We start from the raw sequence: 17932 nt of genomic DNA on the forward strand, positions 1-17932 counted from the left end.
AATCAATTGCAGAAAAACTAATTTAAAACAAACATTTAAAAAATTGTACACCTATGAATTATATTATTTAATAAAGACATTCGAAAGTTTTCATACATGTGTAATCTGTTATGTCCTAAAATAATAATTATTTGATAGCTTAGCAAAGCCCACCATTAACAGACGCGCCTTTAAACGGTCTTTTGCGGGGTAGGACATAACTAATAGCAACTTAAATCTTGAAAACGAATATTTTCGCACTGGATCAGATTTAAAGAAAAACATATATGCTATGAACAATGAAAACATAACGGGAAAACACGACGAATATAGCTTTAAGTCATCGACTAGTGTTTTCGATTGCTAATGTCTTACACCGTCATCAGCAGAAAAGGGTACACATGCCTTTCTGGTCCTTTTTAGAAAGCTTTTCACAATGACGTCCTTCCGCTGCAGCCTTACGGAGATTCACCAACAGATAGATGAAGTCAAGAGATTTCTGTCGGTGACTCTTGCCATCGCTAATGCTCACACAGTCGAGTTTTATACCCAAGACGTGTGGAAGCGGTTCATGGCTGTGTCGCCTCAGGAGGTGCTGTCAGCGATCAGTTCCGGCAGTTACCAGCAGGTGGAGACAAAACACAAAGAACTGGGTAAATAAAGCCAGAGAGCAACAGTGCTTTCCTTTTATACATCTCCATTTAACTTGTTCTCATTTATGGAAGGATAAAAACAAAGAAATTTTTAAAAAGTTAGTGTAACTTACATTACAAATAAAAACCCTACATTAAAAATCATTTTTCTAGCCTTTTTCACTGATGTCTTGCCATCTAAACATATGAACGCATAATGGATGATCTAAAACATACTGTTGTATCTTAAACTGGATGTTTGACTTCTTGTGTGTTGAAGACAACTGTTCACCTCAGCATGATTCTGCCACCATTGTGTTTCATAGTGTGTGTTGCCCAGCAACTCACCAGGAACCTTTGGAGAAGATGGATAAAAATATATTTTTTTAAATTCTCTATAAAATTAGGAACATTATTGGTGAACGTGAACATCTGTTTCAGAAGCCTTAAGCAACAACCTTGCTTTCATTAAGAGGCTTCTCCAGATCTGCTGCAAGACAGAACATACAGGAGGTCCTTCCTGCCAACAGCTAATAACATCCACAACAGCTACTTAAAAAAAAATATGGAACAAGATTTAATTTCCCCCTTTTTAGTTGAAAGTGTTTTTTAAGTAGTTTGTTTACTTTTTGCTCTTCTAGAAAGACCAGATTTGTTGAGTGTATGACTAATAGTTATTGATGTTGATGCATTCTCCCACCTGAGCTGTGTGTCTCTCCAGCTCTGTAAGACACCCTTAGGACATCTTTGAAGTAGCTGCAGAGCTTCTTGATTCATATCTTTTAATTAACAGCTGCAGCTTTTAACTTAGTCCATATTTGCCCTTTTAGAAGAGCCTATACACATAAGGATTCCATAAACTCGTATTGTAAAATCAAAAAATTCATTAACTGAAATTGTTTGGATGCATCTTTATTTTGCTGTTGAATTAATGTATCCAAGCTTATATAAAAAATGAAGATAAATCCAAATTGTTTGCATCGCTTTGTGTCTTTTACTGTGTTTTTCCTCAGAGCATTCCAGGACTGCATTCGGGTTTTGTGTTGATTCAAACCGGCTGGTTGATATCCACGAGCTGTTGGAGGCAGCCAAGGCCCGATCCCTGCCTGGCCTTGGGGTGTGTGTGAGCAGGGATGAGCTGTTGCAGCGCCTCAGAGGCAGCGAGTCGGAGTCTGCAGAAAACAGTAGGAGACAAAGCACCTTTATGCTGCTTTATGCAAGAATAGAATACCGGCAGAGGATTGTCCTGGAATGTGCAGCTTAGATCATGGCTTTTTTATTGTTATAATATTTTTTTAGGCCTAACTGGAATAAAAAATGAATAAGAATTGATTTTTCTTTGTAACGCAGCCAGCGAACTGGATCCAGATGAGTTCATGAACTTTAAGAAGTCCCATGAAGTCCAGTGCATGTCTAAAGTGGTGGCCGGTTTGGCTAAGCACTGTGGAGTCAAACAGGTAGAGTAACACTGATAACATCACAAGTTTATCCCAGTGGTGACTTCAAATGTAAATTTCAATATTGATATTTGAATAAGTCTAAAGACAAACATAATGAAAATATCAATTACATTTTAGGTGATAGATGTGGGGTCAGGGAAGGGCTACCTGAGCTCCTTCCTGTCACTGCGGTATGGCCTTCAAGTGTTCGGCATCGATTCCTCTGATACTAACACCCATGGTGCTCAGGAGCGGAACAGAAAGCTTAAGAAGTTCTCACGAGCATACCAGAAACACAAAAAAGCAGCATGGACACAAGTGGAAGCTCCATCCTCGCTTCAAGAAGAGATGGTAGAAATAAAACCTGAACTGAGTCAGGACAGCTGTGCTCAGCAGGAAGAGGGGCTGTCCGTCAACGCTTTACACTCTGCTGCAGAAACACAGGCAGAGCTGAATCCAGAAGAAGGAGAGTTTTTTCTGAGGGCTCTTTCAGCAGATGTGATTCAGCATTCATCCCCAAGATTTCCTCCAAGTCAGCTCAGCGCTGAGGAGAGGGAGAGGAGGAAGAGAGAGAACCTGGAGAAAAAGGCTCGGACCAGAGGAGAAAGCTCCAGTGGCGTGTTTTCACCGCTCACGTCGTATGTCACGGCAGAAACTGAGCTGAGAGAGCTCATCACAGAGCTGGAGGTAAGAATGTGCAAAAAAACATTTTGAGAATGCATTTATTATGTGTCAGACAGAGAAACCATATGGTTTAACAGCAAACCTGATTCCCACCACAGCTTCTAAAATTACAGCTGCTGGAATGGAGAGAGAGAGAGAGTGAGGGGTGTAGCTGCTGTGCTGAATCTACAACAATCACCATCAATAAATTCTGCCATCGATCTTCACCTGTCCTCCTCTTTCCCTGCATGTTTTCTCCACACTCTAGGAAGCCATCCTGGTTGGCCTGCACACGTGTGGAGACTTGGCTGCAAGCACCCTGAGGATGTTTGTGGCTAAGCCGGAGCTGTCCGCAGTCTGTGGCGTGGGCTGCTGCTATCACCTACTCTCTGAGGAGTTTAACCCAGACGGACAGGGTAACCAATTATAATCATTGGAATTATAAAGTAAAACTAAGTTGTGAATTTTCATAAACCATAAAAAAAGGAAGTTGCAACAGCAGAAGCAGAGAAACCACTTTACCCAAACTATTCCAAAAAGAATAAGTTTTCCAACTTTCCAAAGTCAAGTGCTTCTTAACTCTATTAGTCTTCACAGATATTAACACTCTTCAGTGCCGATGGTGTTACTGGCAGTAGAAGACTCAAGTTTTTAAAAGTTGCTCTCAATGTGTTTTTTTTAGAATTAAAGCCAGAGAAAGCAAAGAGATGGGATTAAGACGTTGACTCTGTGAACATTTATTCACAATAGTAAGAAATGAAGAAGTGGCATAATTTTTAGCAGTGGCTAAACAGAGCACTACAAATGTTTTTTTTTGTTTTAATATTTTGAGTTGTTCAACATCTGTTTTCTTTCAACATGGAGCATTTAGCTTTGTCTATATTCTATAAAAGGTAAGGGTCTATATTCACTCTAAAGAATACACATGGAGACAGCTGTTTTCATATTGCTAACTGTGCTCATTAGGAAAATAGCTAAGGGCTTATGGAGAGTTCAACATATCATCATTTTAGATTGTCAAATATTAGCACTAATAATAAGTTCTTGCAAGGGGGAGAAATGGCTGTTCTTACATCTTCCTATGCTAAGGAATGACCTGGATCCACCAAATAATTCACAGTTAAAGCTGTAAAAACATTTTTTTTTAAGTTTGTCAAATGTTACTATAATTTTAAACCCACAAACAACCTCTTTTGTTGGTAACTGAATGAACATCACTTCATCTTTTGTACATTTATTCATTTTTTTCTCAATTAACAAAGATTACTTCTTCCAAACATGTGCAGTATTTACATATAAATTCATCCGTCGGTCCATAATTTTTAAAGTTAATTCTGTTACAGCCTATTTACATGTATTTGTTAGTTCTGATCTCTTTTAGGCCAGCTAATAGGACTTTATGATCAAAATCACACAAATATGACGTAATTATTGAACTCTTTTACTACATTTTCCAGGTAGACTATATGTAAATCAGAGACACCATCATTTAAATCCTTGGCTGTCAAAGCTGTTAAAAAAAATCTCTGGGAAAGGGGGGGTTCAGCTTCATCTCTCAAAAGTAAGACATGAAACGAAAGCCAGTGCTAATGTTTAGTAAAGAATAGTGATTTTTTTTTTTTTTTTTTTTGCTATTTACAGCAGAAAAATACCAAAACAAAAAAATAATTCAGAAAGAGCAACAAAAGAAAAATATCTTCCATACAAAAATAACCAAATTTCACAAAAAAGCTTCATATATCAGAAAATAAAAAGTAAACCAGCTATGTAAAATTACTGACTATGTAAATGAAAAATAATGTTTTTGTTTTTCTGGGAACTTCATTGTGGTGCTGTTTGACTCAGGGTTCCTATATTCTGATCATATCATGACTGACATCACCAACCCGCATTCCAAGAGGCCATATAAAAAAAATTTAATTTGTCAATTATTCCACAGTGGTTGAAAAGACTGAGCCAAGTTTAAAATCCTGAGATCTTTTTGTGCTCAAGGAATCAACTAACGGAGTCCTTAGCAGTGATTTACAGAATCAGAATGGCTGCTGAAAGGTCAACATTTTAAAACCTTTTTAAGTAGAGAGAAATTTGATTAAAATGAACATATTCTGCAGCGCCTGTCTGTAAAGAAATCCAATACTCTTAAGTAGTTACAAATTTTCTGTAATCTGAGAAAAACCTCACCGCCTCAAATTTGTCAAAACATGGCATCACAATCAGATTTTTTTGTAAAGCAAATCAGTTTCTGTTTTCTTTGGAATGACATCTGTTGACAGCCTGGCTTTCAGCATTAGCAGTCTCAGAGCTCTTCTCTGCATAGGACCAGAAAATGATACCATGACAGCCGATTAAAAACATTTTTTTCTTTTTAACGAAGGCGTTAAAAATCTTGTAGCGCGAGCTGCAGACCAGTTCACACAGTGGCCCATCTTACTCTAACATTCAATTAGAAAGCTTAAGCACTGCATTGCACAAGGCGGTTATATGTTTGTTTAGGCTGCTGGTTTCAAATATATTCAGTTCTTTGAAATGAATTATCCATGGATAATAACTCCTCTGGAATCAGGATGGTATTTTATAACAGAAACAACACCTTTTCTGAAAGAACAAAGAGATAAAACTGCAGTTTATAATGGCAGTTTAGCATCAGATCCAGCTTTAACGCTCTATCAGCCTCTCCTGTTGGATTCAGCCATATGACCTGGCTTTGATTTCATAATTTATAGCATGATTATTGCTAATTAGATACACCCAACATGAGATCCAGGTTTATAGATACTGTAAAGCTCAGGCAAATGTATATGTTCTTTGCTTTCAGGTCAGTTCTAAGCCTTTCTTGGCAAATGGCGACACATGCACACCACGTTCTGTGTGGTCTCATTTAGTAAGCTATGCAACTCCTCTACCACTACAAGCTGTCACAACAAGGTGATCCTTTTCTCCATAGTAAACCATACAAGAAAATCCTAGATGTGGCAACAAAGAGCCAAAAGTAAACATACTCGGTTAGAGAGGCTGATTTTAACACCCATTCTTTCAGGTTATTGCATCTCCTTCATTTTCAAGTAACTGCTTTGCTAAATTTCATGCAGACAGGGGGAAGAGGTTTGTCCTACTCATTTGTTTCTCTGTGCTGTGCAGAGGTCAGTTATCATGGCTGCTAATCTAACTGTCGAGAACTGCTTAATCTGACCACCTTACATGAAAGGAGGATGGTATTGGTGCCGCCTTACACTGCAGCTGTCTTCATACACTGTTCCTTACCCTCGGTCACCGACCCCTTTTAGAAATGGCATAAGAAGGATGTCAGGCTGTCTAGTAAGAACATCCACCAACCTCCCATTTGAATTATGTTCAAAGGCTCTTAAAACTCCCTTAGTTGGAAATATGTGATTCTTATTGCTTAAAACCTACAGCTGCAGACCCACTGTAGTTTTTATTTTTTTTTATAGATGAACTTTCACCCTAAAACTGCTTCATTTCGGTTTGGCTCATGTATATCAATCATAGTTGCACACTCTTTTCAATGCAGATTGCATTAACAGCCCGATAACAGTTTGCAGGAGTTGACTATTTCTTGCAGAAAAATCTGTGCAAACAATTTATTCAGACTTTGAATTAAGTATTGGTTTCTTGGAAAACACATTATGTAAAAGCAATTGGATTAAAACACTGTCTTTGCTTAAATGCATTCATATTTTTGCTTCTGGTATTTCTGCTTAGCTTTACGTATGTTTTATTTGCAGGAAAATAATTTCCTAATTTAATGCTTTTCATGCAAAAAACCCCAAAACAAACACTCTTATTGACTACTTAAATTTGCTCCATCATAATAAATCCCAATTGAATTACATTGAAGTTTCTAAATGTAAAAACGTACATTAATTCCTGCTGTTGGGTGTTACTTCATAAAACACAAATACATGCAGATGCAAGCTTACATCTGGCCTGTTTTAAAGAGGTATTACATTAGTGGAAAAACATTTCCGGGGGCTCAAATGTTCAGTCAGCAGACTCTGAGTTTATCTCTGCTCCCTCACAGAGAAGCCTCTGCAGACTGCGTGTGGTTTCCCCCTGAGTCAGTACCTCCGCCATCAGTCCTGGTTCTGTGGCAGAAATGCCAGGATGTCAGCATGTTTGGTGAGTGCGATGACACGAAGAAATGTGTGGTGTCAGGCATGTCTTTGTTAACAAAATCCTTAAGCCGACGTTTAAGAATGATGAACAAACCAAGGCAGCTTTCATCACCCACAGATGAAGGTTGCACTTTCTTAATTATTATATTATGGGGCTGTGGGGAAAGATTTAAAACGCATTGGCTAGTAAGGGAGGATTCAGCTCTTATGGTCAGAGTAGAAGTGAGTTGATATAAGCCAAATTCCTCTGGGGAGACAGTTGGCAAAAAAAAAAAAAAAACTCAAACTAAATTTTAAGAGACCCATGCAAAGCTTTCACTTCGAAGTACGTAATTTATATTAATTTATATTTTAATAACGTATCATTATCAGGGTTTGCACATTTATGCATACACATTATTCGACTTTTATTTCAACAAATATGTTTACATTTTTGCACCGAGTGGGATGAATATCACATTATTTCTTCATAAAAATGTAAAATTATTTAGCATGGCATCATTTATTTACATTATTAAGAAGCTGCTTACACTTATGAGAGCCAAACCATTTGTGGAGGACTCAAAAAGAGGATTTTAAACCTAAAAACATGATTCATCTGTTAAGCATAGTGGCTGCAGCATGGCCTGTAGTTATAAAGCAGTTTCTCAAGTCAAGGAAATCCAAAGTGCTTTGCACTACATTTTAATACTCTTTATTATGAAAGCCAATTGTTTCCTTTTATGTAAAATGTAAAAAATGCATCAACTCATTGCACACTGGAAATAATCGAAATCTAGATAAGTAATTTTTTTTCTTAAAATAAGTGCATTTGTTCTTGGATTGATGAGGTAAATGAGACATCTTGCAAATGAAACAAGACAATTTCAACTAAAAATAAGAAAACACAATTGGGTTGTCTTATTTCAAGTGCACATTATCCAATTATCTTATTTTAAGAGTAAAGATATTGATTCCATTGGCAATCTATCTAATTTACCTCCTCAAATTAAGTGTATTTACCCTTAATTTGAGGAGGTACTTCTAGATCGTTTTTCCAGTGTAGCAACAGTGGAGAGGAAAGACTCCCTTTTAACAGGAAGAGACCTCCAGCAGAACCAGGCTCAGTGTGAGCGTCCATCTGGTGAGGCCGACTGTGGTTCAAGGAGACAGAAGCAGAGATCGAAAAGGCAACTGTCAACCAGCTGGCCCCCGTCCAGGAAACACACAGCCAGGCAGATGAGCTCAGAGCTAGCTTCCATGTCAGAGGATGAAGAGAGCACATCCAGCTAGTCACAATCAGAGAAACAGGACTACACTGAAAAACAGGCCGAGCTCATATATCTATAAACAAAGGTGCTGATGGCAGCAGAACAGCTGATATTACGATCCAGGATGGAGTCACAGCCAAACAGGAACAGACCAGATGAAGCTACTAGTAGAAAAATATGCCCACACCAACGCCTCATTTACTCCATGTTTGGTTGTTTTCATTTCCCGCACAGAAGTACATGCATTATGCAATTTCTGTGTATTAAATTATGCTAGCCTAGTCCACAGGTCCGTGATTATTAAGATGCAGATATGGAAACATCAGTAGTGCTGCCATATTTTTTTTAAGAAAGAAAAGGTTTTCTCTTTGTACACTCTGGGAAATTTTGGCATCTTTCTTAAATACTTTAAAGCAGCAAATTATATTTCTGTCTGCAGCAAAGCATGTGAGTTATCATATAATGGGAAGCTACAGCTGATGTCCTCATGTCTGCTGATTTTTTGCTTGGGCTTGAGTTAAAATTCACCTTTATGCTCTTGGAAGACAAACTAATAAAAGTTGTTCACTTTATATCAGTGGTCACATTTGAAATCCTTGTAGAAACAGTGTTTGGCAGATTATATATTATATACATAGAATTGGCTGTAACATTTTCATAACCAGAAAGCAGTTTATTATATCAATCTTATTTTTCTACCAAACAGGCGCTGGAGAGGGTCACCCTTGGCCAGAGTGTAAGTAAAGCATTCCTACTTATCATTTTCAATATAATTAACTAGAAGTAATCATTACAGAAGAGTCAAATCATCCTGAGCAAATCTTTCATTACTTTTAACTAAACAAATCTATCAGCTCATTTCAAACCTCAAACATGCACAATTAATAACCTCCCGGGCTGCTTTATCATCACTGTCGATCTCCTGCGTGCATTTAAACAATCAGTCCATTCATTTAGGAGTTGTTTTAAGTCTTTGATTGACTTTGGTGTATTTGTACGAAACATTGAGCTAAGAGGCTGCGAGCCAAGTTCGATACATGATACCGTCTGCCATTAATATGGAATGTTTATAAATATTAATGTAATCATGGAAAGATTGATTATTACTGCTGTAGCCGAGGCTTGAATCCAAAAACAGGCTTGATTGCCTGCTTGTGTTGCATTAAGTTTGTGAAAATGTCAGAAATATTCATCCACAATGTTGGAGCATATGCTGGGAAATATACAATAAACGGCTTTATGTGTTTATTTTTTCCTTCAGATTCAGATGGAGTCTTTGTTCTATCGAGCCGTTCTTCACGTTATTCTGAGGGACCACTACAGCTCCTACAAAAGGTAACAGGACCTGATTTTTTGTTGTTTAATGGTTACAGAAGGATGGTAAACAGAGCAGGCGTCAAGCTTTTAAAGCAGTTCAAAGGGTTTGTTTTTCCTGTACTGAACTGAGAAGGGAACCTTTTTTTTTCTGGTTTGTTTGAATTCCTAATGAACCAAGACCTGCAAACAAAAGCCACATGTACTCAGTTATGGAGCAGCCCATGAATCATATCAGACCTTTCAGAGCTGAAAATAATTCTGAGACAAAGATCAAGTCAGAAGTGTTGACAGTCGTCTATTAAAGCATTTAAGATACAAACAGCCACAACTAAAGCGGAAAGTTGACAAAGTACTGACTGTGTAGCTTTCAGATATTAACCCGATATGATTTCTCCCGTGTTTACAGCATCATAATGGACCGTTTTATTCCGTCATTCAGCCCTTTGATTGGATACATTTATCAATTAAACAAGTAGAGCTAAAGGAAAAGTGAAGCTTGTGTTTACTTCATCCTGATATTAGATCAAGCAGTTATTCCCTCAGCATACACAGAACTTTATCATTTGCCACATTGCAAATTTGATTTGTTGTGATAGACGATCACATTGTGTGGAAAGTTGTTAACAAAGACAAAGGATTTATGGCTCTTAAAAGTTTTTGCAAGTAATAATAAAGAAGGCATCCAAAGAAAAACCTCCAGAATCTAAACTGCAAAAACATCTAGAAATAGGTGAAAATTTCTTAAATCAGGTGTATCTACTATTAATTTGAGTAGGTGAATAAGATGTTTTGGTAATGGAATGAGTATTTTTAATCTTAAAATTAAATAATCAGATAATATGCACTTAAAATAAGACAATGCAATTTTTTATTTTTATTTTAAATGTAGATTGTCTCATTCCATTGGCAGAGGGTCTCACTTAGCTCCTCTATTAAAAAAAATGACTTATTTGGATTTCAGTTTTCTGCAGCATATACATCAGCAACGATTTCCTTTTTATTTAGTAATCATCTAATCTGTTAAGACTGGATTGCTTTAGGCGTATCAGACTACAGAGAGTTGGAAAAAAAACCACTTGGTTTTATGTAAAATGTTTGCCAAGCATATAATATATTTCTTATTATATCATGACTGTTTTGATTTATAACATAAAATCCCCAAAACATGCTATTTGAAAGGAGTGTTCATTCAAAGGACTACAAACATGAGACCTTTTGGGTCAGTTAAGAACTTTGTTATCTCAACCAACAGCTTGAGTGTTTTTCTTTGGTTCTGATCTGCGTATAGGAATGACCTGCCTGAGGTATTTTCTGCTGATTCCTACAGATGTTATAATAATTCCTGTTTTCTCAGTGTTTCTCATTGGTATGAAATCTCACCCCAAGCACTGGCAGTTAAGGGTGGACATAATCTGCCTAACTGTGGTATGTTTATTGACCAGGAGAAAGAACAACGTTGCTTTCTTAACAACTGTCGGTTACTTGTTGAACTGAAAATTGGGCGACCAAAATAATTACCTAAATATCTGTCAAACCACTTCTGAGTTTTTGGAGCTGTATATTTGCACAGGCATAGCAATTTGCCACTTCCTGTTTACAGGAGTTAGCTCTGAGTTATATATTTAGTGAAACCAATGACTGGTTGTCCCTTCGCTCTGAATATCGACTCATATGGTTCAAATTATAGCTACATATTGAAGCATTATGTCCCAAAAAAGCTGGTACTAAATGACTTTTAAAGTTATTTTCAGTTAGTTTGTTAGGTGCTTCTGAGAGAAAGATTTCATCAGGGAACAATAGGGGGAAATGCAGCTGACCTGAGGTCAGTCCTTATACGATGTTTATGCTGCAGACAAGATCAGATGTTCCTAAAAGACACAGAGCCCTTCCTGCCCTCTGCACCTCATTTTAACGACAGGCATTAGCATCAAATATCCATTACTTTCCCCCAGACGGAGCCTATTCATCACTGTTAAGCCCTGTGGTAGGGTTCGATTGCCAAAGTGTGATTTAAAGCAAAACGGGCGACACATGAGGAGATTGAAGGAGTGGCAGGTTGTTTGTTCCACGTGCCAGAACTGAGAAATAATGTGTTTGTTCCACAGTGAAAAGCGGGTCGGAAATGTTTATTCCAAAGCAAAATCATTTGTGGACTACGTTCGCCGAGCTCTGCACAGATTGGAGCTGGATGACTCAAAGGTCAGACGGAGAATATTTCATTGATCTTACAACAGCCTGTAGGAAGCGTAACAAACACCCATTTTCCTTTTTCACCACAAGGTTGAGATAAGATCTGTATTTAGTTTTATTTCAGACAGCTTTAAATATGATATTCTTGTTTATAAGGATGCCAGGCAAGAGTCTATTACCTTAGAATGGGATGACGCATTTCTATCATCAATTAGTTTTTTATAGTCTTAAAAATCTTTATAAAATCTGAAGCCTTGCCCGCTGTCCTCTTCCATACAGTTTTTTCTTCTTTTATCTTCTGTGATCTGACTTACTAACATTCTTTCTTCTTCTCCAGCTTTGTGACAGTGACATTCAGAGCTACTATGACACATACAAGGCACGGATGGACGAGATGCATGCCTTTAACATGGTAGGTACATTTCAGTGGACGCCAGATGCTCCTCCTAGTTTTTGAAATTCTGGAATAAATCCAATGAAGTTCTTGTATTTCCAGGTTTCGTTTAATGTCACATTAAGTTAAATCCATGTTTTTAGCTCTTTAAATACCAACATCTATAGGAAGATCTTAAGAGAGAGGAAGTGGGAAATGTAAGGATGGAATAGTATGACACTGACATGAATTGTTGAAGCGTTTAACCCTTCACTGCCTTGAAGGCTACTTAGGTTTATTAATGTCTTCAACATGGTTCAAATTGCACCAAAATAATTCAGGGAATTAAGTTTAAAATATTTTAATTCCTGCAAATTGTAGGTAAATTATAGATCTGTGGGAAATTATGTGAGTAAAATTATACAGAAGAGGAAAACTAGCCGTTTTTCCCTGAGGCGGCTAATTATGGCGTTAACCACAATCCAGATTTAGTTTGCGGACATAAAATACTGTTATTTAAAGGGTCAATGCAAACAAGCAAGCAGATGGGGCACAAGTCATAGAGATGTTTTGTTTTAGTCTACTAGAAGTAGGTATTACTGAAAAGATAATTTTAATAAAGAGTAACTTCTCTCCTCATGTCGTTCTCGCTGTAGCTGAAGGTGACCCTTGCACCATGCATAGAGGGTCTGATTCTGCTCGATCGCCTCTGCTATCTGAAGGAACAGGTAATGTTGCCATCTTTATTAGTAGGTCTTCCTGAACATGGCAAAGTCAGAACAATGTGAACTTTGGACTTTCACCTCTAAAGACCCACTCATTTAAGTAGCTCAATGTCTGAACAAACATCAAATGATTTTAAGATTATGTCATTCGGGTTATCTTTAAAAGCTTTATCTATATAGGTAATTTAAAAAATATATAAAATGATCTAATTTCTTGGAGGCCTCAGATTTTTGATCTAGGAAAAATATAGATTTTTTTTTACTCACCCTTTTGTCTGTAAATAATAACGGCCAACTGAACATAAAAGGTTACAAAATGCATCAAACGTTTGGGAAAACTGGCATTGAGTCTTATAGTTTTCAGCATCAGAAAACTTCTTTGTCATCTTACAGCATTTTATTCATATTAAAGGACTTTGACTAGGCCATTTCAAAATCTTTGTTTGTTTTAACCATTCAGAGGTTTTTCCAGTGCACATTGGATAATTGTCCTACAATTAAACCAAGTGATTTAGTGTTGTAGTAAATGGCAAAATGGTAAAATTGGATTCTTCTTTCCAAAGAGAATAATCTTAGTTAATTCCTTCTCTCAAAAGAGGAGCAGTCCAGTTAACGTTCTACTCTTAAAGAAAGTATAAAATACATTTGATTTAAATTAATGTATGTAATCTACGTCGAGTATTTCTGTGGGGTTTTTTTTGTCGATCTAAAATGTTTGTGTGAAAAGTAAAAATTTAAAAAATAAAAGAAATCGTTATAAGGTGAATAATTTTTAGCACTATAAAAAAACTAGAATTAAACAATAAAACAGGAACTGTGACAAACATTCTGGACAAGGGCCTGGTGTTATCTTTTAACAACTTAATGGCCAACATATTAAACAAGCAACTGAGCGTGAGTTTGCTGTTAGAGAACAATTTGTCTGTTTTTATTTATTTTAAGGCTTTTTACACATCTTTACCAGATGTGCAAAGCAACATGAGGGGTACTGTGAATAGAGTAGAAGAGTGATCAATAAAAGATGTGCATTTTTAGGCATTTTTCATGTTGCAAGCAATCCGGCTCATGGCAGCTTACTTGTCATGATACAAGCAATAAAGCATCAGTCTAAAAATATACATTGAAATGTTGCAACAGACCCAAAAGATTTGATCTCCCAAACAGCTGTAATCCCCACTGCAGAAAGATTCCCTTATGATTCAGCTGGACTCATCACTGTTGATTGGCTCATACGGCTCGTTGATTGGGATTTAAAACTCGCCTCCCCGATGATTAAAGGGAACATGCAGAGATGTCAGCTGAAATCAGGACCGCTGACATTAATATAGGTGTCAGCCAAATTGAATGCAGCTTGCAATTTACAGTCTTCTGTTGCTGCAGCCAAACACAACAAGCTAATCTTTGCTCTGAGTCATGGTGAGGAGATACAATGGATGTTTTAGCTTTGAAGTGGTGATTACATGTGGTTAATGTGTCAGGTGGACTTCCTCATTAGGGCCATGTAATCAAACTATGCAACATCAACATCACCGATCGGCACTGAAGGCTCTCCCATTAGGAGGAAAACGGTGCTGATAGATGTACAGTAATGTGATCCATGTGATGATGTGTTCTGGAGTATGCTAGGCTAAACCTAAACAGCCAAAACACTGCGAAATGTTTCTGATTCAATAGATGTAAACAAGGTAGATGAAGACAATGCTCTTCCAAACAAACAGTTCACTTATAACCATTTTTTTTACATTCTCACTGATACACCTTATAAAACGTTCTCATGTCATGTCAACATTTGGGGATTTTGCAGTCTTAGATTTAATTGTACGACATATCGATTTTATGCAGTAGTCCAACAAAAAGTAATGCCCTACTGTAAAGCATGCAGAAAGCATGGTTTTCCATCTAAAACTAAATGACAGAGCACCAAACAGTCAAGAAAAAAAAATGAAGTTCATCTTATGGAGCCTAGGCGGAAGTTCAACTGAAGAAACTGATTGCTCTCTGACATCCACCTGCGACACAGCCAATCAGCTTTGAACCACACCTCCACGAAAGCCAATCAGCATCCAAAGTTCATCTTAAAAGGCCTCCAATCCGCAACTCGTCTGCTACCTAGTGCTCATGCGGTGGTTGCGCCATGTGACTTCATTCAGATGACCCCGTCTCAACCCACCTCCAGCCCCTCCTCCACCATCGTAGCAAAAACTTAATCAGAATTTCATTCCTCCCGGACTCTTGCAGCATTCCATTTCTCATCTCAACTTGTCCGGCAGAAGACCGCCATGTCGAGCCTGGTTCTGCGGTTTCTTCCCAATGAGGAGTTTTTCTTCTCCACTGTCGCTTCATGCTTGCTCATCATGGACAGGTTCTCTCAATCTGTGTTATGCAACCTGGACTTCCATCTTCCAGGTCCCTGAGTGAAGCTCTAATATCAGCTCACGCAGTCCACTGGCTCTCCCCATAAAGCTCAGCATACCGTCTTGCTAACCATCAGTCTACAGACTGACCTGGGGGGGAAACAGCCTTATTCTTTAAGCCCGTTCGTGCATATCTATCAAAATTCAGTACTATGTTTCCTGCCGAGGTCTGAGCGCTAAAGACAGAGTATTGTATCAATACATTTCTTCAATTGTCTTTTCTCTCCGTGTGAGTTTTTCCAGATTGAACTGAGAAAGAAACTGCTGACCTACTGAAACAGGGTTTCCCTAATGAGTAGGGTGTGGAAGCTGTTAACAATCTTGTGGTAACTTTGGAGGAGCTACAGGAATCTGTACCTCAGGAGGGAGAAGCTATCAGGATTACTGTTAAACATGTACAAAGTTTGGTTTTGGGAAGTACCCACAAAGGTGCACAATAAAGGGGTTTATTGAAATCAGACAAAAAATAAAGCTGAAAGTCTTTTTGGGTAAAACATTTTTTGCATTGAAAGCACAAACACTGAGCCGCCCTTAACGCTCAACCCCAGAGTAAAATGTGGTTTTAGCATCATTCTCTCTTTCAGCAGGGACTGGAAATACCAATTACTGGCAAACTTTTTCATGCAATGGTTTCTAAGAAAATCATTCTTCCCCATTTCACAAGCGCTGTTGACCTACTGCATTATGGGAATGAAAACATTTTTAAAGTCTGTGATTGTTGTTTTAGAATGTCAGAATTCTCAAGCTGTAAAAATACTTTAGAAAGCCAATGCATAAGGTGTTTCCAAAAAAGTAAAAATAAAAACAATCTTGTGACAATGACTTGGATGACTGGGAATCTTCACAAGTATAAGATGTGTGTGTTTATGTGTCTTCTAGGAGGATGTATCGTTCTCTGCATTGGTGCAGCTATTTGACCCCCTTCTATCCCCAAGATGCTTCGCTGTTATCGGACTCAAAAGTTGTCCTGTGAATCTAAAACTCTGAGAAGTTTATGCATTTGCACATTAAGATGATATACAGACATTTATTAAGGATTTTCAATATCTATTTTTTTATGATTTAAATAATTGCATTATGGTGCATTATTTCCTCCTTCTTTGTTAAGATGTATGGATTTATATTAGTATGTTTTTTTATTCTTAAGGCTCTGCTTTGCCTATTTTTGCAGTTTTGTTGGCCACATATGTAAAGCATTTCCAGTTTTCTTATTGCGAGAAAGACTCAAGCAATCTCATTCCTAATCAGCTCCGTTTTATTTTACACTACCTATTATTTAGTAAACTGCACTTTTATCTCAATGGAAAAAAAGGGCTAGGATATTTGCAGGATTAAAAAGATAAAAATGGTTCCTCTAGTCCGAGGCTAAAGTTAATGTACAAGATGTGGACAGAAACTAACACAGCACACGCCGTTTTCACAGTGATGCATGGTAATGGCAGTATTACACGCAGGGAAACAGATCAGAGTCGACAGGAGAAATAGGGGAGCCAAATAAGAGATCAGGGCATATTCAGGTGTTTGAGTGGCCCTGTCAAAACCCAGGTCAAAAACTATACTGTATATTTTTTTTTTATTAGATTATAATTCTAACATAGATCTTAAAGTCAATATAAAAAAAAATGTTTACTTTCACTTTTAAACACTGCACTACTTGTGCTGGCCTGCCGCATAAAGTACGAATACAATGCATGGAAGTGTATTCAGTTGTAAAAATGTGAATGCATGGAGTTTTATAATAGACTGCACTTAGTAGCAGGTCATTTCCCAAACATTACAGAGAAGAAGCATTTTAGTCTTTGTGCTTATGTGGAAAATATCTGTTTACTCAAAAAATATATTTTGATGCCTTCATAAGTAAAAATAATTGCTTTTTCCCTTTTAATGTTTGTGGATTTAAATCAAATCCCTTTGATGAACATAAAGTTAATAAAGGAAAAGCGAATTGGAATAAAATAAAAGTTCATGAGCGTTGCGTTACAGTATTAAACATTGAGTCATTAATGATCAAAGCAGATGTTCTTAAGAACCATTTTTCGCGTGAGAGGATTTCATCACCAAAATAAGAAAAGGTGGAGATCCTGACCTAATTAAGTCCAAAACAATAATTCTGGAAATAATGTTCAAAGCAGCTTGAAATTAACTATTTCTTTCTGTCACACCTTTGTGTGTGTTCTCTGTTTGGGGCTTTAGCTGCAGCAGCTGCACATCTGCTGCCCATTCATGGGTTTTACATACTGTACTTGCAGTGGTGAGACTGTCCCACAGCCTTTTTATTTTTATCCCACTTAAGACAGACGGTGATGCGTCTGGGCCGTGTTCAGAGCTCTCAGTATGTTTCGCTCTGACAGTCTGGCCAAACTGGACAGAAAAGAATTAAATAAAGTCACAGATGTGAATGTGGCTATCTTGGGATTCAAACTCCACTTGGTTATGTTTTTTTTTTTCCAACTGAGTCACGTCATGTGAACCTGCCCATCCTTGATGGTCACACGCATGTTTGTTCATCTGTATTTATATATACAGGTGCTGGTCATAAAATTAGAATATCATGAAAAAGTAGATTGATTTCAGTAATTCCATTTAAAAAGTGAAACTTGTATATTATATTCATACATTACATACAAACTCATATATTTCAGATGTTTATTTTGTTTAATTTTGATGATTACAAATGACAACAAATGAAAATCTCAAATTCATCATATCAGAAAATTAGAATATTACTGAAGACCAATAAAAACAAAGGATTTATAGAAATGTTGGCCAACTGAAAAGTATGAACATGAAAAGTATGAGCATGTACAGCACTCAGTA

General features: G+C 37.3%; 1 protein-coding gene across 1 annotated transcript; it reads left to right on the forward strand.

Moving 5' to 3' along the window:
- Positions 1–350: 350 nt before the first annotated feature.
- On the forward strand, positions 351–16196 carry mettl25 (methyltransferase like 25). The gene is made up of 12 exons (XM_038288427.1): positions 351–632; positions 1625–1795; positions 1962–2068; positions 2189–2737; positions 2982–3129; positions 6753–6850; positions 8803–8832; positions 9358–9431; positions 11519–11612; positions 11941–12015; positions 12633–12704; positions 15995–16196. Exons 1-12 carry the CDS (start codon positions 416–418, stop codon positions 16100–16102), a joined length of 1743 nt encoding a protein of 580 aa, XP_038144355.1. The 5' UTR covers positions 351–415; the 3' UTR covers positions 16103–16196.
- The last annotated feature ends 1736 nt before the right edge of the window (positions 16197–17932 follow it).

Source organism: Cyprinodon tularosa, unplaced genomic scaffold (genome assembly GCF_016077235.1).
Source record: "Cyprinodon tularosa strain WSP-4 unplaced genomic scaffold, ASM1607723v1 ctg255, whole genome shotgun sequence".
NCBI classification, from domain to species: domain Eukaryota; kingdom Metazoa; phylum Chordata; class Actinopteri; order Cyprinodontiformes; family Cyprinodontidae; genus Cyprinodon; species Cyprinodon tularosa.

Excerpts from the sequence above, each read along its gene's own strand:
- mettl25 (XM_038288427.1), top strand. The coding sequence starts at position 416 with ATGACGTCCTTCCGCTGCAGCCTTACGGAGATTCACCAACAGATAGAT. Across the intron at positions 3,130-6,752 it reads GTTTAACCCAGACGGACAGG|AGAAGCCTCTGCAGACTGCG; the intron begins GTAACCAATTAT and ends GCTCCCTCACAG. Across the intron at positions 12,705-15,994 it reads TCTGCTATCTGAAGGAACAG|GAGGATGTATCGTTCTCTGC; the intron begins GTAATGTTGCCA and ends TGTGTCTTCTAG.